Consider the following 21,410-nt stretch of genomic DNA (forward strand, 5'->3'; position numbering starts at 1 on the left):
TAACTGGGCTCTGTGACCTCCGAAGCAGGAACACCAATGACCAAAAGATTTGCCTTTGATCTCCATATTTTAGAACAATCATTCTCAACTCTAGAACTCCAGTCCTGGGCCAAAGCAGTAGCACAGCGGGTAGGGTGTTTGCCTTGCATGCGGCCAACCTGGGTTCGATTCCCAGCATCCCATATGGTCCCCCAAGCAACGCCAGGAGTAATTCCTGAGTGTAAAGCCTGGAATAACCCTGAGCATCACTGGGTGTGACCCAAAAAGTAAAAAAAAAAAAAAATAGAACTCCAGTCCCAATCTTTGCTATCAGAATTCTGGGATTGGCACCAGAGCATAGCTGGTTTTAAAAACTGCAGAAGATGGTTTCATTGTGTAGCTGGAGTTTGGAATTGCTATACTAGATGATAAAAAAAAAAAAAGGTGTTGAGGTGAGGGGCCAGAGAGATAGCCCAAGTAGTAGAACACATGCCTAGCATGAGGGAGGTCCTGAATTTGATGCCTGGTACAACGTGGAACCTCAGCCCCAGCAACAGCAAGCTGCTGAATAACCATACCAAGGCTTGGCCCTTTGTGAAGGAAGGGGCCAGAAATATAATGCAAAGGCCAGAGCACAAACCTAGTGTGTGGAAGTCCCTGAGTTTCATTCCTGGCACTGTATGGCCCAGCAACCACTACATAGTATGTCCTGGTCCACATACCACCAGGTCCAAGCATTGACCCTCATAGCCAGGCCAGCACAGCCAGAGTACTTGGAACACACACACACACACACACACACACACACACACACACACACACACACCATACACATACATAAAAACTAATAAATTTACTAAAGAATATTTTAAAAGTACCAAGACAAAAGTCGCAGGCTAGCTTGGTACAAAAAACTAGTAAACAAACAAACCGAAAGCCACAAAGTTCCTTACCTTTCCAGTAGTGCTCACTGCTCAGACAGACCAGGACCCCGGGAATTGACAAGAGCAGACAGAGGGGCTCCATGGGATTCAGAGATTCAGTGTTCAGGACCTGTGCTGGAGCAGGGCAAGGGGTGCTAGGCTAGCTGTGCAGGAAGAGTGCTGGGGCCATTACTCTTTTTGTCTGGAGAAGGCCAGCTCTGACACGTAGGGGATCTTGCTAGACTCTGTGCTCAGGTAAGTAATTTCAGAATGTTTATACTGTCTGTATTATATTTAAGTGTTATATTATATAAACAATACTTTAATAATCTAGAATTTAACATTCATTCTGTTTTGTTTTGAATTACTCAGTTGCCTCTTGGTTTATATCTCCACTGTTGTCTGGTTTCATGTCTGGCGTGCTATTTGTACTGATCAGAATTTTCATCTTAAAAAAGGTAAGTGAGACTTTTAAAAAATTAAGTTTTAGAACTAATTTTTATTCTATTTTATTGAAACTTATAGTAAGAGAAGTCACTGTCACTGTCCTCCCGTTGTTCATCAATTTGCTTGAGCAGGCCCAGTAACGTCTCCATTGTGAGACTTGTTGTTACTGTGTTTGGCATATCGAATACATCATGGGTAGCTTGCCAGGTTTTGGCATGCAGGCTAGATACTCTCGGTAGCTTGCCAGGCTCTCCGAGAGGGGGGGAGGAATAGAACTCGGGTCGGCCATGTCGGCCGCGTGCAAGGCAAACACCCTACCTGCTGTGCTATCGCTCCAGCCTAGTAAGAGAAGTAAGCAGAATAATGGCAGTTTTATATTGTTAAGGTCAAGCAGCTCAGAGTCAGGACCAGACTTGATTATAGAAATAGTCCGAAAGCCAGGGTGTCATGCCCAGGCTTCCCGGAAGTCAGCACTGTCACTCGTGTATCTTAACACCCTCTGGGGTTCATTAGTCATCAGTTCTTAAATTTGCCCTCAAACCTCAAAAACCAATGGTAATTATTTTCTGAATGTCCAGCAGAGTAGAATGAGAAGGTATTAAAATGTTGATTCACGATCACTAAAAGTAGCAGGAGACTTTCCTTGCCCAAATGTTTTCTGGTTTGTTTGTTTTTTTTTTAATGTAGAATGCAAGCAAATTAAAATGAAAACTTACTGAGACCAGTATTCTAGTGGGAATAAATGATTGTCATTTTTATTTGGCCTTCAGGAGCGTGTTGCAGTATCATATAAGCCATAAGACATGACCTGACTCATTATGCTGTAGCTTATACTTTGCACATTGAGACCATCTCTTCCTCCTTAAGTCAAGTCTGACTTTAAATACAGCAGTGGGCAAGAGTGAGAGCCCGGCAGGCTGGCACGTGCAGAGGCAGGGTGGCGCCAAGCACTGCAGGGGCGTGGAGATCACAAGCAAGATACAGCAGCAGCACTGGTCATTTCTCAAGTGCAAAATCACCACCATCATGTCTTACTACTTAGTGTTCCACTGCTCCCAGGCCCAGCCATACTAGTGATGTTCATGTCTTAGATAGCTTACCCTCTCTTGCCTGCATGGTAAGCTCCTGCTCTACTCCATGTCCAGGTGGCACTTCCTCGGAAGCCTCTTCTCTCCCACCCAAGATACTCTCTCTACATGCCCACACCACTGTGCTTTCTTGACACAGGGCCAAGCTCCTTGTACAAACTTTCTTGGTGCTTGCCAGTGTCCCAGGCTGGCATCTCTCCCGAGCCCGTGCCTCTCTTCCTGCCTCCTGACAGCCTCATGGGAATCATGCCCCCTGCTCTGCCTGGGCCTCCTGCTTCTCTGCTGTCAGTGAAAATCTCTTCACAGCAGTTTGTGCCACTCTCACACTTGGTTTCCAGACATGCCTGTATGGATACGGAATGCTCTGAAATGGTCTCTGCTGGTCCTTGCTTCTGAGGGTCTGGCATCAGCCTGATTTTCCCTGTCTTGCATGGGGATTAGGAAATAGTCCTGTTTTTTATTATTCTAGCAACATCTGTGTGCTAAGTTAAGGAGTTCCCAGTTCATGTTTTCACTTCAAATTTCTTTGCTATCTGTTTAAAACTCTAATTTCTAACCCCCTGGTGTTATTCAGCATAATGCATGTGTACACTCCTAGAAGTATTTAGTTTGTTGCAAAAGTCTAAAATTGTTGGGGCTGGTGCGATTGCACAGCGGTAGGACGTTTTCCTTGCACACAGCCAACCCAGGTTCAATTCCTAGCATTCCATATGGTCACCCCGAGCACCGCCAAGAGTAATTCCTGAGTGCAGAGCCTGAGCATCGCCGGGTGTGACCCAAAAAGCCCCCCAAAAAAGTCTAAAATTGTTGTAACTAAACGTTCTTGTAAGGCAAGGACTGTACAGTGCATTTTTTTCCTTTTGAGTTTTAATTGTAGGCTCAGTACTAAATCATATGAAAAGTTTCTAAAAATCATGGCACATTGGAAGTATATATCTGTACTATTTTAATAGGGCTAAAATGTATTGCTGCAGAGTGTCAGATCCTGTGCATAATTGGTATTGAAGTCATTTGGTATTCCGAGGAATTCTCTGAGCATTCAGTCTCAAATACTTTCTGAAAGTAGATTTCTAGTGCCAACCTGGCCTTTACTAGTAAAATTAAGTAAACCTACAGGTTTTAAAGCAGACTCCAGGCTCTGGGCTTGGGCCCCCAGGAGCTCCCTGACCTAACAGTTCTTCTCTGTTTCTAAGTCTGACATCAGTTCATGTGACTCTCGTGCTTTGACGTGTCTTCAGGGCACAACAGCAGCTCTTTGAGTTAGCGTCTGTGTGGGAGCCCCAGCCAAACCGGTCCTGCCTCTGCAGATCAGCTGCAGACAGCACAGCAAGACACCGAGGCCATTTTGGCCATGCCAGGATTTGGAAAGGTGTTTTTTTGGTCTGTGTCAGCTGCAGATACTCCTTGACCCTGACCTTCTGCTTTGTCCCACTCCTATAGGAGGACCCTGTTCCCAATGGCCTCCGGGCACTTCCAGTGTTCTATGCTGCTACAATAGCCATAAATGTCTTTTCCATCATGTACACAGGAGCACCAGGTAAGCATTCCAAGAAGCTTAAATCAAGCAGACAAGGTGCATCTGGTCCAATTAATTTGATTTATTCAGTGCTGGTACTTGATGGTTAGCAGTAAGAAGCATTGCTCACAGAGGAGTAAAGAGACAAGTGAATGCATTCCTTTGTTTTAACTATCCAAGCTGTAAGTGGGGCATGAAGGCTACAGATGTAAAGGTCCAGACATCCAGATTTTAAAAAAAAGATGATTAAAGTCCTGGTGCTGCCCTTTGCAGAGCTGTGTAGCCTTTGCAGAATTAGACCCGTGGGAGCCTGGGATTGAAGGTAGGGGTGCAGTTCTGATATGGCCTTTGGTGTAATCGTCAGCTCTCTACTGGGTGTTAAACCAGTTAGCCCACTGATAGAAGCCAACTTTCATTTCTTGCAGACTAAAGCCAAGGGTGATTTCCTTACAAAATGTCTCCCTTTTGGGGGGGGGGTGGGGGAGGGGTTTGGGGGTCACACACCAAGCAGTGCTCAGATCTTAGTCCCGGCTCTGCACTCAGGGAATGTTCCTGAAGGGCTCAGGGGACTATATGGGGTACCAGAGATCAAACCCTGGTCAGCCACATGCAATAAAAACGCCCTGCCTACTGCACTATTGCTGCAGCCCCAGAATTGCTCCTTTTAATGGCTTTTCTAATTTTCTTTATTTTTCAATTTAATTTTATTTTTATAAAGTTCACAATAATTCCTCTCAAACCCTTGTGTCGAGGGCTGACTTTCAATAGATCGCAGCGAGGGAGCTGCTCTGCTACATACGAAACCCTGACCCAGAAGCAGGTCGTCTACGAATGGTTTAGCACCAGGTGTCCCAAGAACGTGCGTTGCGTGACGGGCGAGGGGGCGGCCACCTTTCTGGCCACGCCCCGGTTCCCCAGATGAGCGGCTCTCCGCACCGGACCCCGGTCCCGACGCGCGGCGGGGGACAATAATTTATTACATTCAATATTCAATAATTTATTACATTCAATATTCAATATTACACAATAATTTATTACATTCAATATTCTAAGCCAATCCCATCACTTTCATGCCTTCCCACCACCATTATTTCGAATTTTCCAAACCACCACTCAAGCCTGCCCAAATAACTGGCTCTAAATCATTTATTTTGTATTGCATTTTATGAATAATCTGCTAAAAATTAGAAAAATTTTCATTAGAGTATAGTGTGTGAAGATTGTTGTATCTCACCCTGGAGCCATGAAACCCTTACATGAGATTACTAACATGTAGATACAGGTTGAGAATTGTGTGCATATATATACCTTTTTTTGATCGAGATTGATTACCTTCTACTTTACACCCCATCCAATGTGGTGTGCTTCCTGGAACATTAGTGGTGTAGAGTATGAGTTTATATGGTGCCAGAGGCAGTTTGTGGGCATGACCAGCAGGCTCTCAAAAGAATAAGAAGCTGAGGGGAGGTAGCCCATCCCCAACTCCTTGAGAGCCTGGAGATTTCAGTCACAAAACCCGCATACCTGAGTTTTTCAGCAGATTCATTCATGGATGAGGCTCGTCTGAGCCTGTGCAGTCTGACACTGAGCATGGCAGCGGCTGGGTTTTGGAAATTTTCCACTGCTGGGGCTCTGTTGGGGTGTGTGGTAGGCATACACACCTTCCTCTGGATGCCCCGGATGAGACTCAGACTGGCACATGGTCCAGAGCCATCTCTGCCAGCTTTTGTTCTTTTCTACCAGATTGAAGGTCTTTACATTTGGAATGGGTGTTGAAAAATATGACAGTCTTCCTATTTGCACACACTTTAGTGTTGGTGAATATTAGGGAACATTCTAATTAAATGTTGCTTTGTGTATTTGGGGAGAAAGGATTCCTCTTGATTCTTCCTGTGAAACCCACCTACAGCCAGAGTCTGAATCTATATGCCCTTTCCTGTGGGGAAGCTGGAACCAGCAGATATGTTAGCTGTGTGCTTTCCTTCTTGTGAATGCCTCCTCTGGAATGAGATTGAGTATTTGGCTGTATCTGACAAAAACAAAAAATCTCTCTCTGTTTAAAATACTTGCTTCCCAAATGTGGAAAATTACTATTAATTTTTCTCATGACAGTTTTTCGCAGATTTTATTGGCACTGTCCACTGTAGCACTGTCCTCCTGTTGTTCACCAATTTGCTCGAGCGGGCACCAGTAACGTCTCCATTGTGAGTCTTGTTGTTACTGTTTTTGGCATATCAAATACGCCATGGGGAGCTTGCCAGGCTCTGCCATGTGGCCGGGATACTCTCAGTAGCTTGCTGGGCTCTCTAAGGGGGCAGATTTTTTTAGACACATTTAATTATATGATGTGTATTTCAGCACTGAAAATGAAAAACTATCTTCGCATGATTTTTAACGTTACACATGCTCTGATTTTGGTTATTGTTTTATTCTGCTTTTTGGTTTTTGGGTCATACACAGCTTGTTCAGGGCTTGCTGCTTGCTCTGTACTCCACATCCCTCCTGGTGATAATCAGGAAGCATATGCTGTGCCTATTTTGGCTGTGTGCAAGGCTAGCGCCTACCTGCTGCTCTTATCTCTCTGACTCCTCTGAGTCAATTTTGGCTCCTCTACAGCATTCAGAACATTGATCTTAAAGGTTTGAGTACTTGTGATGAGAGCTTCCAGACTGATGCTTCAGCTTATGGGCAAAGTACAACACACCATATTATAAGGAACTGAGCCAGAGGGTGGAAACCCTCAACTCATATCCCCAAACCAAGCATCCCTCAGGTTTTATGCCTCAGCAGAGAATGCAGTCACAGACAACTTTCATGATAGAGAAGAAAGTTCAAGCAAAGATGAAGAGGTCCATTCTTTGTTAACCCCCACACTTCTCCCAAAGCATGCAGTGCTGTGCAGCCTGGAACGCCAGGTCTGGCATAAACTGAACGGAAGCAGAAGGGGTTTGGGGACAGGGGGAGGGTTCTTTTGTTGTTGTTACTTTGTATTTTTGTCCTAAACACAGTTTGCAAGATGCAAAAATTACTTTAGGAATATAATAATCATTTGGCTTAGGTATAAGCCAGAAGTTCATTTTTTTAACAAAAAGTCTTCAAATGTGTAGAACCTGGTTTTTGTTTGGTGTTTAAAGAGTGACTGCTGGGGCTGGAGCGATAGCACAGTGGGTAGGGCATTTGCCTTGCATGCCGCTGACCCGGGTTCAATTCCCAGCATCCCATATGGTCCCCTGAGTACCACCAGTTGTAATTCCTGAGTGCAGAGCCAGGAGTAACCCCTGTGCATTGCCAGGTGTGACCCAAAAAGCCAAAAAAAAAGAGTGAATGCTAAAATTGTAGGCCTCTCTGAGTTTCCAGAGATCACCAAAGTAAGCCTTTGTTCTTTACATATGCAGTAACTCCCCCTTACTTTGGGGTTATGCTCCAAGATACCTGAAACCCCGGGTAATACTGAGATAGTACCAACTTATGTTTTTCCTATGCATATATACCTATAATAAGGTTTAATTTATAGATTAGTTCTGTGAGAGGTTAGGAATAATAACTAAATAATAAAGGAAGCAGCAGTACAGTATGCTGTAGCGTCAGTGTTGAGTGCGGGCCCTCTCAGAATCTCTTTGCGGGCTCCACTTTAATGACCACAGTTGTCCGTGGATACCTGAACCCATGGCACACAAAACTGAATAAGCAGAGCCACACTGTAATTGTGAAGTGTGATCTCTAGACCAATAGCAGCAGCACCACAAGATAACTTGCTGGGATGTGTATTCTTGCTGGGATGCTGATGACTGTGCAGCAGTGTCACTCTTGCCCCTGCATCTCTCATGGAACCTGGGCTCTGTCTGCTGCTGTCTTTCTCTGGGAGAGCCCTGAGAAGCTACACCTCTCTTCTCCCAGCCCTCCTTCTCCTCTCTCTCTTCTCCTTGTCCTCTTTTTCCAGTTCCTCCTCTGATGACCAGGGGTATAGTAAACTAATACAGGCCAGAGCCATATCGGCTTTATACATTTAATAAAAAGTGTTATATGGCTTGAGATGTAAAGCCACTGGGAACTGGGTTCGAGGGCTGGGTGCTGAGCCCCTGGCCTTCGGTACTGGCAGCCTCCTGTGAACAGGAGGCACAACAAAGTAATAGTCTCTGAAATATTGAAATGGCCTGTTTCCTTCTTCTCCAAGTCACTTGAGTAGTCAGTTCTTTGAGGGATTTGAACTCAAACTGTGAAGATGTTTGAGGTCCGAGCTAAATCATGGCTCCTCATATCCTTACTGCTGAAAAAAAAAATGACAGAACTATAGTAGAAAGGGTTTGGTGGGGGGTGGTTCTTTTGTTGTTATTACTTGGTATTTTTGTCCTAAATACAGTTTGCAAGAAGCAAAAATTACTTTAGGAATATAATCATTGCTTGGCTTTGATACAAGCCAGAAGTTCATTTTTTTTTTAACAAACAAAAAGTCTTCAGGCTTGAGATGTAAAGCCACTGAGAACTGGGTTGGAGGGCTGGGTGCTGAGCCCCTGGCCTTCGGTACTGGCAGCCTCTTTTGGCCAAGGGAAGTGGAGCAATTCAAGCCGCGTCCTACTTTGCCTGTCCACAGAACAATGAACCGCACCCTGCCTTACTGCCCTGCTATGCAGTAGCTCCTGAAAACAATTTGACATTTTCACAGAAAAAGAACTAAATGCAAAGTATTTTATTGAAAATTCTGTTGTAAGTCAGCTTTAAATTTTCAGAAGAAACAATGTTTGTCCTTGAATTTACATTGATTCCAATACTTTTATATGTGAAGCTTTTGTATGAACAGCTTTTGTATCAACGAAACTTGACTTTAAATATCTGTACAAGTTAGAGAGGTATACTATTAATAACTGTCCAAATGCATTTCCTGCACACAGGCTTTAAGAGTAAATTCTCATGTTTTAGATTACAAATTGCTAGAATAATTTTATAAGATCAGATTCTGTCCCCATTCCATTCTTTTTCTTTAACACTGTCAATAACTACCTCCCTATTTCTCGGCTTTTTTTTATTTTCAATTTTTTTATTTTATAAAGTAGTTAGCTACCGAGAGTATTGGATATGCCAGACACAGTAACAACAAAGTCTCCAATGGAGACGTTACTGGGCCCGCTCGAGCAAATCGACGATCAACGGGAGGGCCTTTACCTTTACCTTTTATAAAGTAGTTTACAAAACTTGATTACATTTAATATTCAAACACCAATCCCACCACCAGCCATTACACCTTCCCACCACCATATTTCAGGTGTTTCCATCCTGAACCCTAACCCCTGCCCCAAAACAGAACCAAAATGATATAATATTTCCCTCTAAGGTTGGTTGCCTCCTACTTTGAGTCCCATCAAAAGTGGTATGGTACTCTTGGAGTATGAATAGGGTGTATGGTATGAAGTGTCACGATCACGTGGTCCAGGGAAAGGTTCACTCGTGGGTGAGGCTCAGCCTGAGCATGTGGAGAGCAGCCATGAGCATGGCAGTGGTTGAGCTCTGGAGGATTTTGGCTGCCAGGTCTGAGTCCCTTGGGGTGGGGAGGGGTCTCACCCGCCCCTCTCTGGGGTGATCCGAGTGAAACAGCCTGGTGTGGGGTCTGGCAGCATGGTTATGGTGAATGTCGTGTTATGCCCCCTTCTGGGAGAGAAAGACATGCAATCTGGATGGTGGCCAATGAGGAGATTATCTGGTACCAACCAGGGGTGGCTTATGAGTGTGACTGCTGTGTTGCAGGAGACAGGTGGATATGGACAGAGGATCTCTGTTTCTGGTCCCGTTGAACCCAGAATTCTCAGTCACAAAGTCTTGCATACCTGGGTTTTCCGGGAGTTCACTTGTGGGTGAGGCTTATTTCTCTGCTATCTTTGATTTTATTTTTTCGTCCTTGAGTTTATTTTTGGGGGGGGGGAAGTTGTTTGTTTTGTTTTTGGGGGTTACTCCCAGCAATGCTCAGGGATTACTCCTGGCTCTACACTCAGGAATTACTCCTGGTAGTGCTTGGGGGACCATATGATATGCGAGGGATTGAACTCCAGTCGGTCGTGTGCAAGGCCCTATCCACTGCACTATTGCTCTGGCCCCCTCCTTGAGTTCTTAATCTTTCTCCCACCCCTTTTCCTGTGAGTTTTACTAACAAGGAGTTCAGACTGTAACTTCAAGTTCTCAGGCACAGCAATTGCAAAGACCTTTGTGGTGGTAAAGTTTTAAAGGGAATGTGATACAGTGGCTCATTGTCTGAGTAAAGGACCCGAAGTTTTGTGACCAACCTTATTCTTCCCTTTCTAATAAGGTCCTAATGCCCTCTGGAATCCCACTTGGGGAGTGTGGATTTGGCACCCATAAAGCTGCCTTACTCTGCCTTTCTTGTGTGCTTTGTCCAGCATGAATGAAAGAAAATAGGATGTGAGAGCAAAAGTGTTCTCTCATTTACACACACACACACACACACACACACACACACACACACGTGCGCGCGCGCATGCCTCCCAAATTATTTGTCTACTAGCAGGGTCCAGAAACCTCTCTTAGATCAGGTTAACACAGTGAAGCCAGAAATAGCCCCGTCAGCAGTTTCATCAGCTGCCCCAGGAACCACAGAGGAAACCTCTTCAAATCCCAAATGCTTCCAGGCACTAGCAGCGATTGGTGCCCATGTTAGTTGCTCAGTTTGATGTTGATAAGTAACAGTTACCAGTCCATTTGGCAAGAAACTGCTTTGGAATGGTTTTTTATCACACATTATTAGGGGCTGACACAGATCTAATATCAGGGAGCCAGGGCCCATGGCCACTGCCCACCAAGGTCAGCCTGGGCCATGTTACAAGCAGCTCCAAGCTTGCAGTGCCAGAGAGAAAGCAGCAGTCTGGCTGCCTGTATACCTGCCAGCTCCCCTCACCCACCCCAGCCCAGCCCTGCCTGCCCAAGTTCACAGCTTTCTCATGTGATCGGGAGTATTGGAACCAGTAGAGAGAACATTCTAGCCCCTAAGTGATCTTAAATGAAATATGTATTTAAAGACCAAGAATAAAGGTAGGGTTTGGGGATTTGTGAGTTGTTCTGGGGTTTTTTTTGGGGGGGAGGTATTGTTTTGTTTTGGTCCACACCCAGCTATGCTCAAGGCTGACTCCTGGCAGACATGGGGGGTCATCTGGGGTGCAGGAAAGGTGCAGGAGGCAGCACCCTACCCACTGTACTATTACTCTGATCCCAAAAGAATACAGTTTTAAAAGTTCACTTCTTTAACAATTTTTAAACTCTTAATTACTTATGAAAGTGACATGCTTATTATATATTTTTAAAAATAAAAGTAGAGGGAACATACATTAGAATAATAATAATGTGGAACATCTGTCTGTGGTGGGCTCTGTGCACAGCACATTTAAGTATGAAACAGTAATATTGGGAGTAGCACCAAATGTAGTAATAAGGTAGGTATAATCGTGTATGTAATAAGAAGTGAAAGCCCCCTCCAATTTCTCATCTTTCCACAGCAGTAGCCATTGTGTCTTTGCAGAACATTCTAAATTTTGTGCATAATATATGAATCTTGGGGCTGGGGCAACAAGGTACAGCGGATAGGGACCCGGGTTCGACTCCCTGCATCCCATATGTACCCTGAGCACTGCCAGGAGTAAGTCCTGAGTGCAGCGTCAAGAGTAACCCCTGAGCATCACCAAGTGTGACCAAAAAAATGAAAAATATATGAAGCTAGGGGCCAGAGAGATGTAGGTACAAGAGTTAAGGTATGCCTCTCATGTGGCTGACCACAGTTTGAGCCTCAGCACCACATGGTCCCTTGGCCTCATGGCCCCGCTGAGCAGCTCTGCAGCCTGGGACCTGACCACAGAACTATAGGCCCAATGGGCCAAGAATCACTGAGAGGAGTCCCTGGCTACCCAGCAACACCATTTGACAGTGTCCCGACCCCTTCCCCCCCCAAAAAAAGATATGCCCTTAAGTATGGAATTATTTTCTCTTTTTATTTTTATTGGGCACAGGAGCACATTCAACTGTGCTCAGGGCTGCCTCCTGGCTTGCTCAGGGATCACTCCCAGCTCAGGAGACCACATGAGGTGCAGGGGATCAAGTCCAGATCAGGCAAGCACCCTGTTGTGTTCTCTTTCTGGCCCCTATTCTCTTCTTTCTTTATTTTTGTTTTGGGACCACACTGGCAGTACTCCGGGCTTACTCCTGATGCTGTACAGAATCATAACTGGCAGGACTTATGGGAACATATGGAGTGCAAGGGAGCAAACCTGGGTCACCGACATGCAAAGCAAGTGCCTTATCCACTGTACTGTCTCTCTGGCTCCCATCTATTTTAAACATAAATTAGATCATTTCCAAAACAAAGCATATATATTATTATGCAAATTCTTACTATTACATAGAATACTATGATAAAAATTCTTGTACATATATCTTGTGTACCCATGTAAGACTGTATTTAAGTTGTACACATGCGAATGAGTGTGAAATGTGTCATTTTTGCTAAAGATACACAAAACTCAGAATCATGCATTCTGGACACTGTACTCTGGTATGAAAACATCAGGTTGCATCAAACCCTTGTTGACTAATGTGATCATTACTTTATGTGCATAGAAGATATTAATGAAAAGGTTTCTGGGTCATAATTCCATGAGTTGACTCTTCCAAAAAGGATTCAACTTGAAGATCAATATCCTTTAAAAAAATTTTAATTTCTCAGCTTTTTTTACAAATGGTATATGTATGTGGTCAGTGTTATGTCCATTGAACACAAGGATGCAGACTATTGATAAACCAAAAAAGGCAGTGTTTAGCTGGGCTAGGACCAGCCTTTCATTCCCTGAGGAAAGGAACTGACTGCTCCGTACAGGGTAGAGAACTGCTTTCCCAGCCGTGGAGCTCTCAAGAGTTTAGATATGGGAATTATACGTAAATGCTTGTCTTTCCAATTTTGTATGTTATTTATGCCAAACTGGTAAAAGTGTAATAATTACCTTCCTCATCGTTTCACCACATATTCACAAGGTACAGTATATGTCTCCCAGTATGAATAGCACATTTGGGGGCTTAACAGTTTTATTAAATATAAAATCCCATTGATGTGTTTTAGATTTTGGAGAACAGGAAGTATGTGACTCTAAGTAGACTGAGGCTAACACTGCTGCCATCTTTGTTCTCAGTGCTGGGCCTGGTGCTTCCCGTGTGGGCTATAGCTCTCATCTCCTTTGGAGTGGCACTACTGTTTGCCATTTTTGTGTGGCTCTTTGTATGTCCATGGATGCGAAGGAAAATAACAGGTAAGGATGGTATTTTTCCTTCTGATTCACTAATGTACTTGTGGTTTTTGAGACTCTGAATTATCCTTACTGCTAATGGGATGGCAATAAATGCAGGTACAAACTGAGATATGAACCTAGTTCTTGTCTCTTAGTTTATCACCACTTTTCTGATTCAACTTTTTCTTGATAAGTTGTGATGTGTGGAACAGTGAGATAACTAGAAGTTAATTACGCAGTTCCACCGGAAAAACATTTGTCTTTGGGGAAATGCAGATAGCACTTCACACCTGAAAGAGTGGTTAAAAGTAAAAGAAGTTGCGACTTCAAATGTTGACTTTTAAAAAGGGGAGTAATTGAAAATTTCACATATCCATGGTAAAATGTAACATGATACAACCACTTTGGAAATTGGTATGGTAGTTTCACAATGAAGGTAAGTGTACATTTACTGTATGGCAGAGTAATTCCACTCTGAGGTAGAATCCAAGGAAAGTGGAAATATGTTCGTGAATAGCGATAGCACAGCGGGTAAGGCAGTTGCCTTGCACGCGGCCACCATGGCCGACCCAAGTTCGATTCCTCCGCCCCTCTCGGAGAGCACAGCAAGCTACCGAGAGTATTCGATATGCCAAACACAGTAACAACAAAGTCTCCAATGGAGACATTACTGGGCCCGCTCGAGCAAATCGATGATCAACGGGAGGACCGTGACCGTGACCGTGATATTTATTAATTATTTATTCTTGGTAGCTCAAAACTATGGTCAGCTGCTCATTAACAGATGAGTGAATAATTAAATTGTGGTATATTCACACAATGGAAAATTACCTAGCAAAAAGGAAATTAAACTATGTATGGATGCATAAGCATAGTACAGTCATCAACATGCTGACGACTGACAAAAGGATGCATGCTATATGGTTACAGGCAGTCTCTAGAGTGGGAGAGATCAGTGCTTGCCCAGACAAGGGAGAGCAGCAAGAGGCTTGAGAGGTTGTTTCTTGAGGATGTGGGAGTGTATTCTGTTGTAACTAGGAAGTGGCTGAAGGATACACAGGGCACATAGAAGTGTATGCTGTTGTGCCTGGATAGTGGCTAATGAGTATATGGACGAATGTGGAAGCATATTCTGTTGTGATTGGTTGGGGAGTGGCTAACTGGTATACCTTTTGTCATGTGTCATCTACATGCACATTTAAAATGTATCAGCTTTGGTGCTTGAGAGATAACTTAAAGGACCAAAGGCATGTTTTGCATGCAGGAGGCCCAAGATCAATGCCCAGCAAGGCCTGGTCCCCTGAGCGTAGCCAGGAATGATCCCCAAGCACAGAGCTAAGAGTAGACCCTGAGTACTTCCAGATGTATCCCCAAAAATAAGTAAATAAACAAAAATTTCAAAGTAAATGTATTTTTTGTTGTGCATAAATTGAAGAAAGTGAATATGACTGAAAAAGTTACTGGGCCTATTTTCTGATTACTAGTAACATAGTTGAATTTCAAATCTTGAGGCCATGAGCCATTAGAGAACTTTCCAAAGAAAAATAATTTACTTTTTTAATTTTAGAAATATTTACTTCTGACCTCCATCTCTGGACTGGAGCGATATCACAGTGGTAGGGCATTTGCCTTTCATGCAGCTGACCTGGCTGACCCAGGTTCAATTCCTCTGCCCCTCTTGGAAAGCCCAGAAAGCTACCGAGAGTATCTCACCCGTAGGGCAAAGCCTTGCAAGCTCCCCATGATGTATTCAATGTGCCAAACACAGTAACAACAAGTCTCACAATGGAGAAGTTTCTGGGTCCGCTCAAGCAAATCGATGAGCAATGGGAGGACAGTGACAGTGACAGTGACCTCCAACTCTACCCTACCATGTTTTATACATATATAGGTGATATTCAAAAGCCTTATTTTAAAGAAGATAAAAATGAGGAAACATACCATGCTCATAAATTAGAATACTCAATAAAACTAAGCTGTCAGATCTTGAGTTAAACTATAGCTTTAACAAACTAAATTAAGATCTCAGCAGAAAAGTTTGTAGACTTAGTTAAGCTGCTTCTAAATTTCTGTGGAAATTCATAGGAATTAGGGTAGCCAGAAAAATTTGAAAAGGAATAAAACTGGGGTACTTCTATTGCTGGAGTTTAATACTTCCTATAAACCTTTATAATATTGTAGATTGTGAAGAGATTGACTACTAGGTAAATAATTAATAGAACAGAATGGAGTTCAAAAATAAGTCCATACAAATATGATAAGTTGATTTTCATCAGACACTATGACAGTTTGTGGAGAAAGAATATTCCTTACAACAAATGGTGCCAGAACAACTGGACATATATTTGCAAACAAAGGAACATTGGCAGCATGACGTGACAGAGTACCGGTTCGAAGGCCTGAGTCCATGAGTTTGATCCCTAGCACCACCAGCCATTACTGAGCACAAGTCCCATTGTGCACCACAACCAGGTGTGTGACCCTCAAACACAGTAGAAGCAGCCAAAGCACAGGGAGAAGGAAAAACAAAATAAAACGAATCAGTGTTTATTTACAGGTGTGCTAAATAAAAGAAACCATAGTCAAAATGACTCATCTTGTGGTTGCATTTATGGCATGTTAGGAGGCAAGACTACAGGGACAGAGGGCAGCGCTGAAAGGAGCACTGAGAGGTGCAGGGGCCCTGCTGTGTTCTGATTGTGCTATCATTATAGACATCACTGTCACTGTCATCCCATTGTTCATCGATTCACTCTAGCAGGCTCCTGTAACATCCATTCCTCCCAGCCCTGAGATCTTAGCAGCCTCTCCTGACTCATCTTTCCCAATGATTGGAGGCTTTTTCAGAGCCAGGGGAATGAGACCTGTTATTGTTACTGGTTGGTTTTGGCATATAGAATATGCCATGGGGAGCTTTCCAGGCTCTGCCCATGCAGGCAAGATACTTTCAGTAGCTTGCCGGGCTCTCCGAGAGGTATAAATATATATTTCCCTCTATGATTTGTTGCCTAATCTCTGAAACCCATCAAATATGGTGTCGTAATTATGGAAAGTAGGTAGGAAGTGTCTTATGATGTATCCAGAAAGCTGCCTGGAGCGTGGCGGCAGTTGGGTAGTAGAGGTCGGCTGCCAGGGCTGGGTTCCTTGGGGCGGGGAGGGCTCTCACCCGCCCCACTCTGGGGCGCCTCGAGTGAAAACAGCCTGTCACAGAATCCCAGTATCTATGGCATTAATTTATAATGATGTTTATATGAAACCTATCTAATGTTATGATGCAGTATTACCTCAATGAGAAATATTTTTCATAGAAAGAAAACAAGCATAAAAACTAGATTGAGAGAAAATAGTTTTAATCTCATTTTTAATTTTTTTTTACTTCAAATAAGTCAGCAAGAATGATGCTATGTTTGGTTCAAATACAACTAGAATTTTCGATGTTCCTGTATGTAGCCATAATTCTTGAGCTAACCTATGCCCTTTGTCAGAAAAACACTACACTGAAAGAACAAAGATCCTAACATGATGAAAATATCTTCAACTCACAGTTCATTGAAAATGTATGCCACTGCCAGATAATGCTGAAATTCCTCTTTTTTTTGTTGTTTTATTAGTGAAACACCATGAGGTACAGTTGTAGACTTACAAGTTGTTGTGCTTGGGTTTCAGTTATGCAATGGTCGAGTACCCATCCCACCACCAGTGCCCATTATCCACCCCCACCAATCCAAGTATCCCTCCCACCCATCCTCCATCCCCCATCCCACCCTGCCTCTGTGGCAGGGCACTTCCTTTTGTTCTATCTCTCGCTTTGGGTGCTGTGGTCTGCAGAAGAGACATTGGGTGGCAATCATGTTCGGTCCATAGACTACTTTCATCAGGCTTCTCCCATCCTGGGCAGATCTTCCCAGCACCCTTTATTTGGTGCTCCCTTCTCTATCTGAGCTGCCTTTACCCCTGGAGTGTGCAGCTGGCCTCTAAGCCATGGAATTCCTTTTTTAAGTGCCAACCTATACTGCCTTTCAAACTGCAGAGTTTTCCTTTAGTGAGAGATCTGCCTCTCATCATAGATATGGAACAATGCTTTCTTGACTTCTCCTGAAGAGTACATTTTGATACAATGATCTTAAAGAAAGATAAAGACAGATGCCAGAAAAATCATTTCAGGCAGGATCTATGGGTATGGCATCTAGGCTGAGACAGGCTGCTGGAACACACACTGTCACCTCATGAGACCCTCTGCAGTTATCAGTCAGGTTTGCCTCAGATATGCTTTTTCAGGAAAACTGAGTCAACAGAATATGGGCTATTGTAAATGAATAATTGAACTAATGAAATCTATTGACAAAGATAACATTCATGGTCCAAGAGTAAAAGATTTGGTAGAATGATTTTAACAATGAACAAGTGCATATTCTTCTTCTATGCCTCAAATTCTTATTTGGGAAAATAGAATGTGCTACTCCAAGATCATCTTAATTCTGAAAGATACAAGAGGACAGGAAGGACAGTAGTATATGTGAGTTATTTGGATAAACACAGTAAGAGATACAGATCTTAAAACTTAGTTCTCTGGACTCTGAGGGCAAGCCAGGCTTTTACCATAAATCTGCCTCTCATCAGATTAAGTCCTCAGGCTGGTTCAGTTTGTCCTTGCCCATGGGGGTCCTGTCTCTTCAATCATAACAGTTTGTATCAAGACCATGCTTTTAGCTTTCTAAATTGTCCCATTTTGATGCCAGGTGGCTTTGCTGCTGGCCCCAGGTCCATCCCAGTTCCACCTTGGGACCTTCCTTTGTGGGGTGTTAGGAACTATGGCAACCAAAGCCTGAGTCAAATAATTGTGACTCAGGCTTTGGTTGCCATAGTTATAGACATATATACATATATATATATATATATATATATATATACATAGTTAGACATACGTGAGAATAAAGATCATACAAGTACAGATTCTGTTTACTTAATGTAAAATTTAAAACTATTTAAAGTATACACATTTTTGTAAATTCGTGTCATATAGATTTTTTAATTATCATAAAAATTTCACTTTAGAAAAATCCACATTGGGGCTGGAGCAGTAGTACAGCTGGTAAAACACTCACCTTGCATGCAGCTGACCCAGGTTTGATCCCCAATATCCCATATGTTCCCCTGTGCACCACAAGGAGTAATTCCTGAGTGCGGAGTGAGGAGTAACCCTTGAGAAAACAAAACAAAAAGCAAAGCAATAAAATAAATACTCATTAGTCAATTAATTTTAAATGTATATATTTTAAATTCAGATTATCCATGAGTAATTTTAAGCCCACATAATTGTGTGGGAGGGGATTCTCAGTGGGTCTTGGGCTTACAACAGCCGTGGCCATACTACCATTTCTTTCAGAGAACACATCTCTGTCAAGCCTTCCTCAAACCTGATGCTTGTCTGACTTAATCCCGCGCAGTTGTGAACTATACTTAAATGCTTTGATATTACAAGGCTTTTCCTGGTAGCTGTATCCTAATGTCAAGATGAACCATGAAAATTTTGCTTTCCAGCCTTATACCATAATATCATAGCAGAAACTAATCCTACTGCATATTCTGGCTTTTCAAGAGATGTTTTTGTCAGTGCCATGTGTTTTAAAATTTCAACATATGTTTTTGTTCTGTTATTTAAAGTATACAGACTATTGATTTAGGCCATGAATCATAGAATTAAACAGCTTGCTCCTTTATCAACATGTAACCTTAGGCAAATTGCTTAATCTCTTGTGCTTCTGTTTACTCATTATTAAAACATAAAATAATACATGTCTTGTCTGAATATTAACAATATGGGGAGTTGGGGGTCTGGGTCTACACCTGGTGTTGCTCAGGGATTACTCTTGGGTCTTTGCCCAGGTATCACTCCTGGTGGGGCTTAGGGGACCATATGGGGTCCTAAGAATCAAACCCAAGTCAGCCATATGCAAGGCAAGCGCCCTACCTGCTGTACTATTTCTCTAGCCCCAGTATTAACAATTTTTGTTCTAATTATTATTTTTACAAATACTGTCTTCGCACATCTTATCTATAAACAACTTGAAATCAGAGGTGTGTATATTGCTTCCTATACTATATAGCAGAAATCTGGTTATAAAAATATGTCTGTGTATCTTATTGTCTAGGCAGGTATAGAGAGATGATTGAGATTATATATGCTTTTATCAATCAAAAATATATACTGATATTTTTATTTCATTTCTGTAGGTAAGAGCTTAGAACATTCCTCAGAAAAATTTGCAGGCAACAAAATCGTTAACTATGCAGCACCACCAAAATACTCAATTGAAAAGAATGCTATGAACTTTGGGTCAAAAATATAGTCCAGTAGGTAGCTCATCTTGCAGAGTGTGGCCCTAAGTTCAATTCATCACTCCACACATGGTCCCCAAACCCTGCCAGGAGTAACCGCTTAGTGCAAAGCCAAGAGCAAGCCCTGAACAGAAACAGGTGTGGCCTAAAAACAAAAACAAAGCAAAAAGAATACTGTGAGCTTTATTTTATTTTATTGTTTTGGGAGGCAGCACCCATCAATGCTCATGGGCTGCTCCTGGCTCTACACTCAGGGATCACTCCTAGTGGTGCTCAGGGACCATATGGGGTGCCGGGGATCAAACCCAGGATAAGCATGCAAAGATAGTGTGCTACCAACTGTACTATTGCTCCAACCCCCAGTATCTCTCCCTCTTGTAGGAAATGGTTTACTTGTTTCCTGAGACTTGGTGATCCAAAGAAATCTGAAACTAATTTATCAAACAGAAGAAAATGAAATACAGGATTTATAAATACAAAAGAGATAATAAGCGTTTCAGTGATTCTGAGGTTAGTTTAAGAAAATAATAGATTGCATGTGAGCACCAAGAAGCTAGGCTGTGTGGAACCCAAAGATGCAGGAACAGATTGTGACTGGTGACTGTAAGCCTCTGCAGCTCTGGCACACAGGAAAGTGGTTCATGGGCACCATGCTTCTCTCACACAAGGCTGTTTTCACGTGTGCTGAAATGGGGAGTGAGTGAAAGAGAACTGGAAGCTTAAGTTGGATGCACTGAAATGGGAAGTGAGAGGCTGAGAGCTGGAAGCTTGAGTTGGATCTAGTGGCAGACATTTTCATTGCCACTGGTGATGTGTTTGGCCCTGCCATTTCTGTGGTGAACCCCCACCCTCATCCCAGGCCAAATGCAGTCAGCTCACTAAATCCTAATTGCTTCATGGAGTCAACAGACTTGGCCCTGTCCAGTCCACTGTTGTCCAGTCCAGTCCTAGCAGGCACACCAGGACTTCTTGCATTGTTAGCTATAAAGGCATGAATATTCAAATCCAAAGGGCAAGTACAGTGAGGAAGGCGCCAGTTGTCTAGTAAGCCCAGTCACACCACATGCAGACCACCTCTCAGGGAGGTGGGAGACAGCCAGACTCTGGGGCTATAGAGGCCCAGCTCCCACCAAGGCCCTCCCAGGCTTGGGCACCATGAAGCCTTTGTAGCCTAACGCCTCCCAAAGCACATGTCCCTGACTCCTTGTCTCTGCTCAGGATGGCCAGGTTTTGACTTCATATTCACTGCCAGACACCAGCAACTCTGGATCTGAAGCCAGGCCCACTAAACCTACCATTATAGCAAGTGACCACAAATCCCACTGGACAGCAAGCCCACACAGTAACAGGACCACGGATATGGACTAGATCATGTGCACATGATCTCCTGATCATCACTCAGGCCAACTGTGCTTACTCAGATCACCACTCCTGATCCTCACATAATGCCAGAATGAAGAACTGAAGGGGTTCACTCATCTCTAGATGGAGACAAAATTTTTTTAATACATCAGAACTTTCTAAGCTCCCCAAGAAAGACTTCCAAGTAACAATCCCCTCAATGTTCAACAAAATGAAGAAATCGATGGAAGAGACCATCAGTAAGTGCAGAGAAAGCCTGAAATAATGAAAAAGTGTGAAGTTGAATGAACTAAAAAGTACAGTAACTGAGATGAAAAAGAGCAAGACTCAGCAGCTGAATGGAAGAAACTGAAAATTGAATCCGTGACCTTGAGAACAAGGTAGCGGAATTCATCAAAACAGAAGAGAAAAATAATTTTTAAGTGAAGAAAACCAGTGTATTTATGGCACAGAAATGAAATTCACATCTTAGGGGATCCATAAG

The 21,410-nt window shown here is 43.1% G+C and overlaps 1 protein-coding gene across 6 annotated transcripts in view; it reads left to right on the forward strand.

Annotated features, from left to right (window-relative positions):
* Nucleotides 1-21,410, forward strand: part of SLC20A2 (solute carrier family 20 member 2) — a 125,256-nt gene that overhangs the window by 68,010 nt on the left and 35,836 nt on the right. For all 6 annotated transcript variants that reach the window (XM_056116959.1, XM_056116964.1, XM_056116960.1 and 3 more), the window contains 3 exons: nucleotides 1,275-1,360; nucleotides 3,878-3,974; nucleotides 13,130-13,246. In XM_056116959.1, coding sequence (XP_055972934.1) covers nucleotides 1,275-1,360; nucleotides 3,878-3,974; nucleotides 13,130-13,246 — 300 coding nt within the window. The remainder of the gene's footprint in view (nucleotides 1-1,274; nucleotides 1,361-3,877; nucleotides 3,975-13,129; nucleotides 13,247-21,410) is intronic.

This window comes from Sorex fumeus, unplaced genomic scaffold (assembly GCF_029834395.1).
Source record: "Sorex fumeus unplaced genomic scaffold, SorFum_2.1 ptg000033l, whole genome shotgun sequence".
Classification (NCBI taxonomy): domain Eukaryota; kingdom Metazoa; phylum Chordata; class Mammalia; order Eulipotyphla; family Soricidae; genus Sorex; species Sorex fumeus.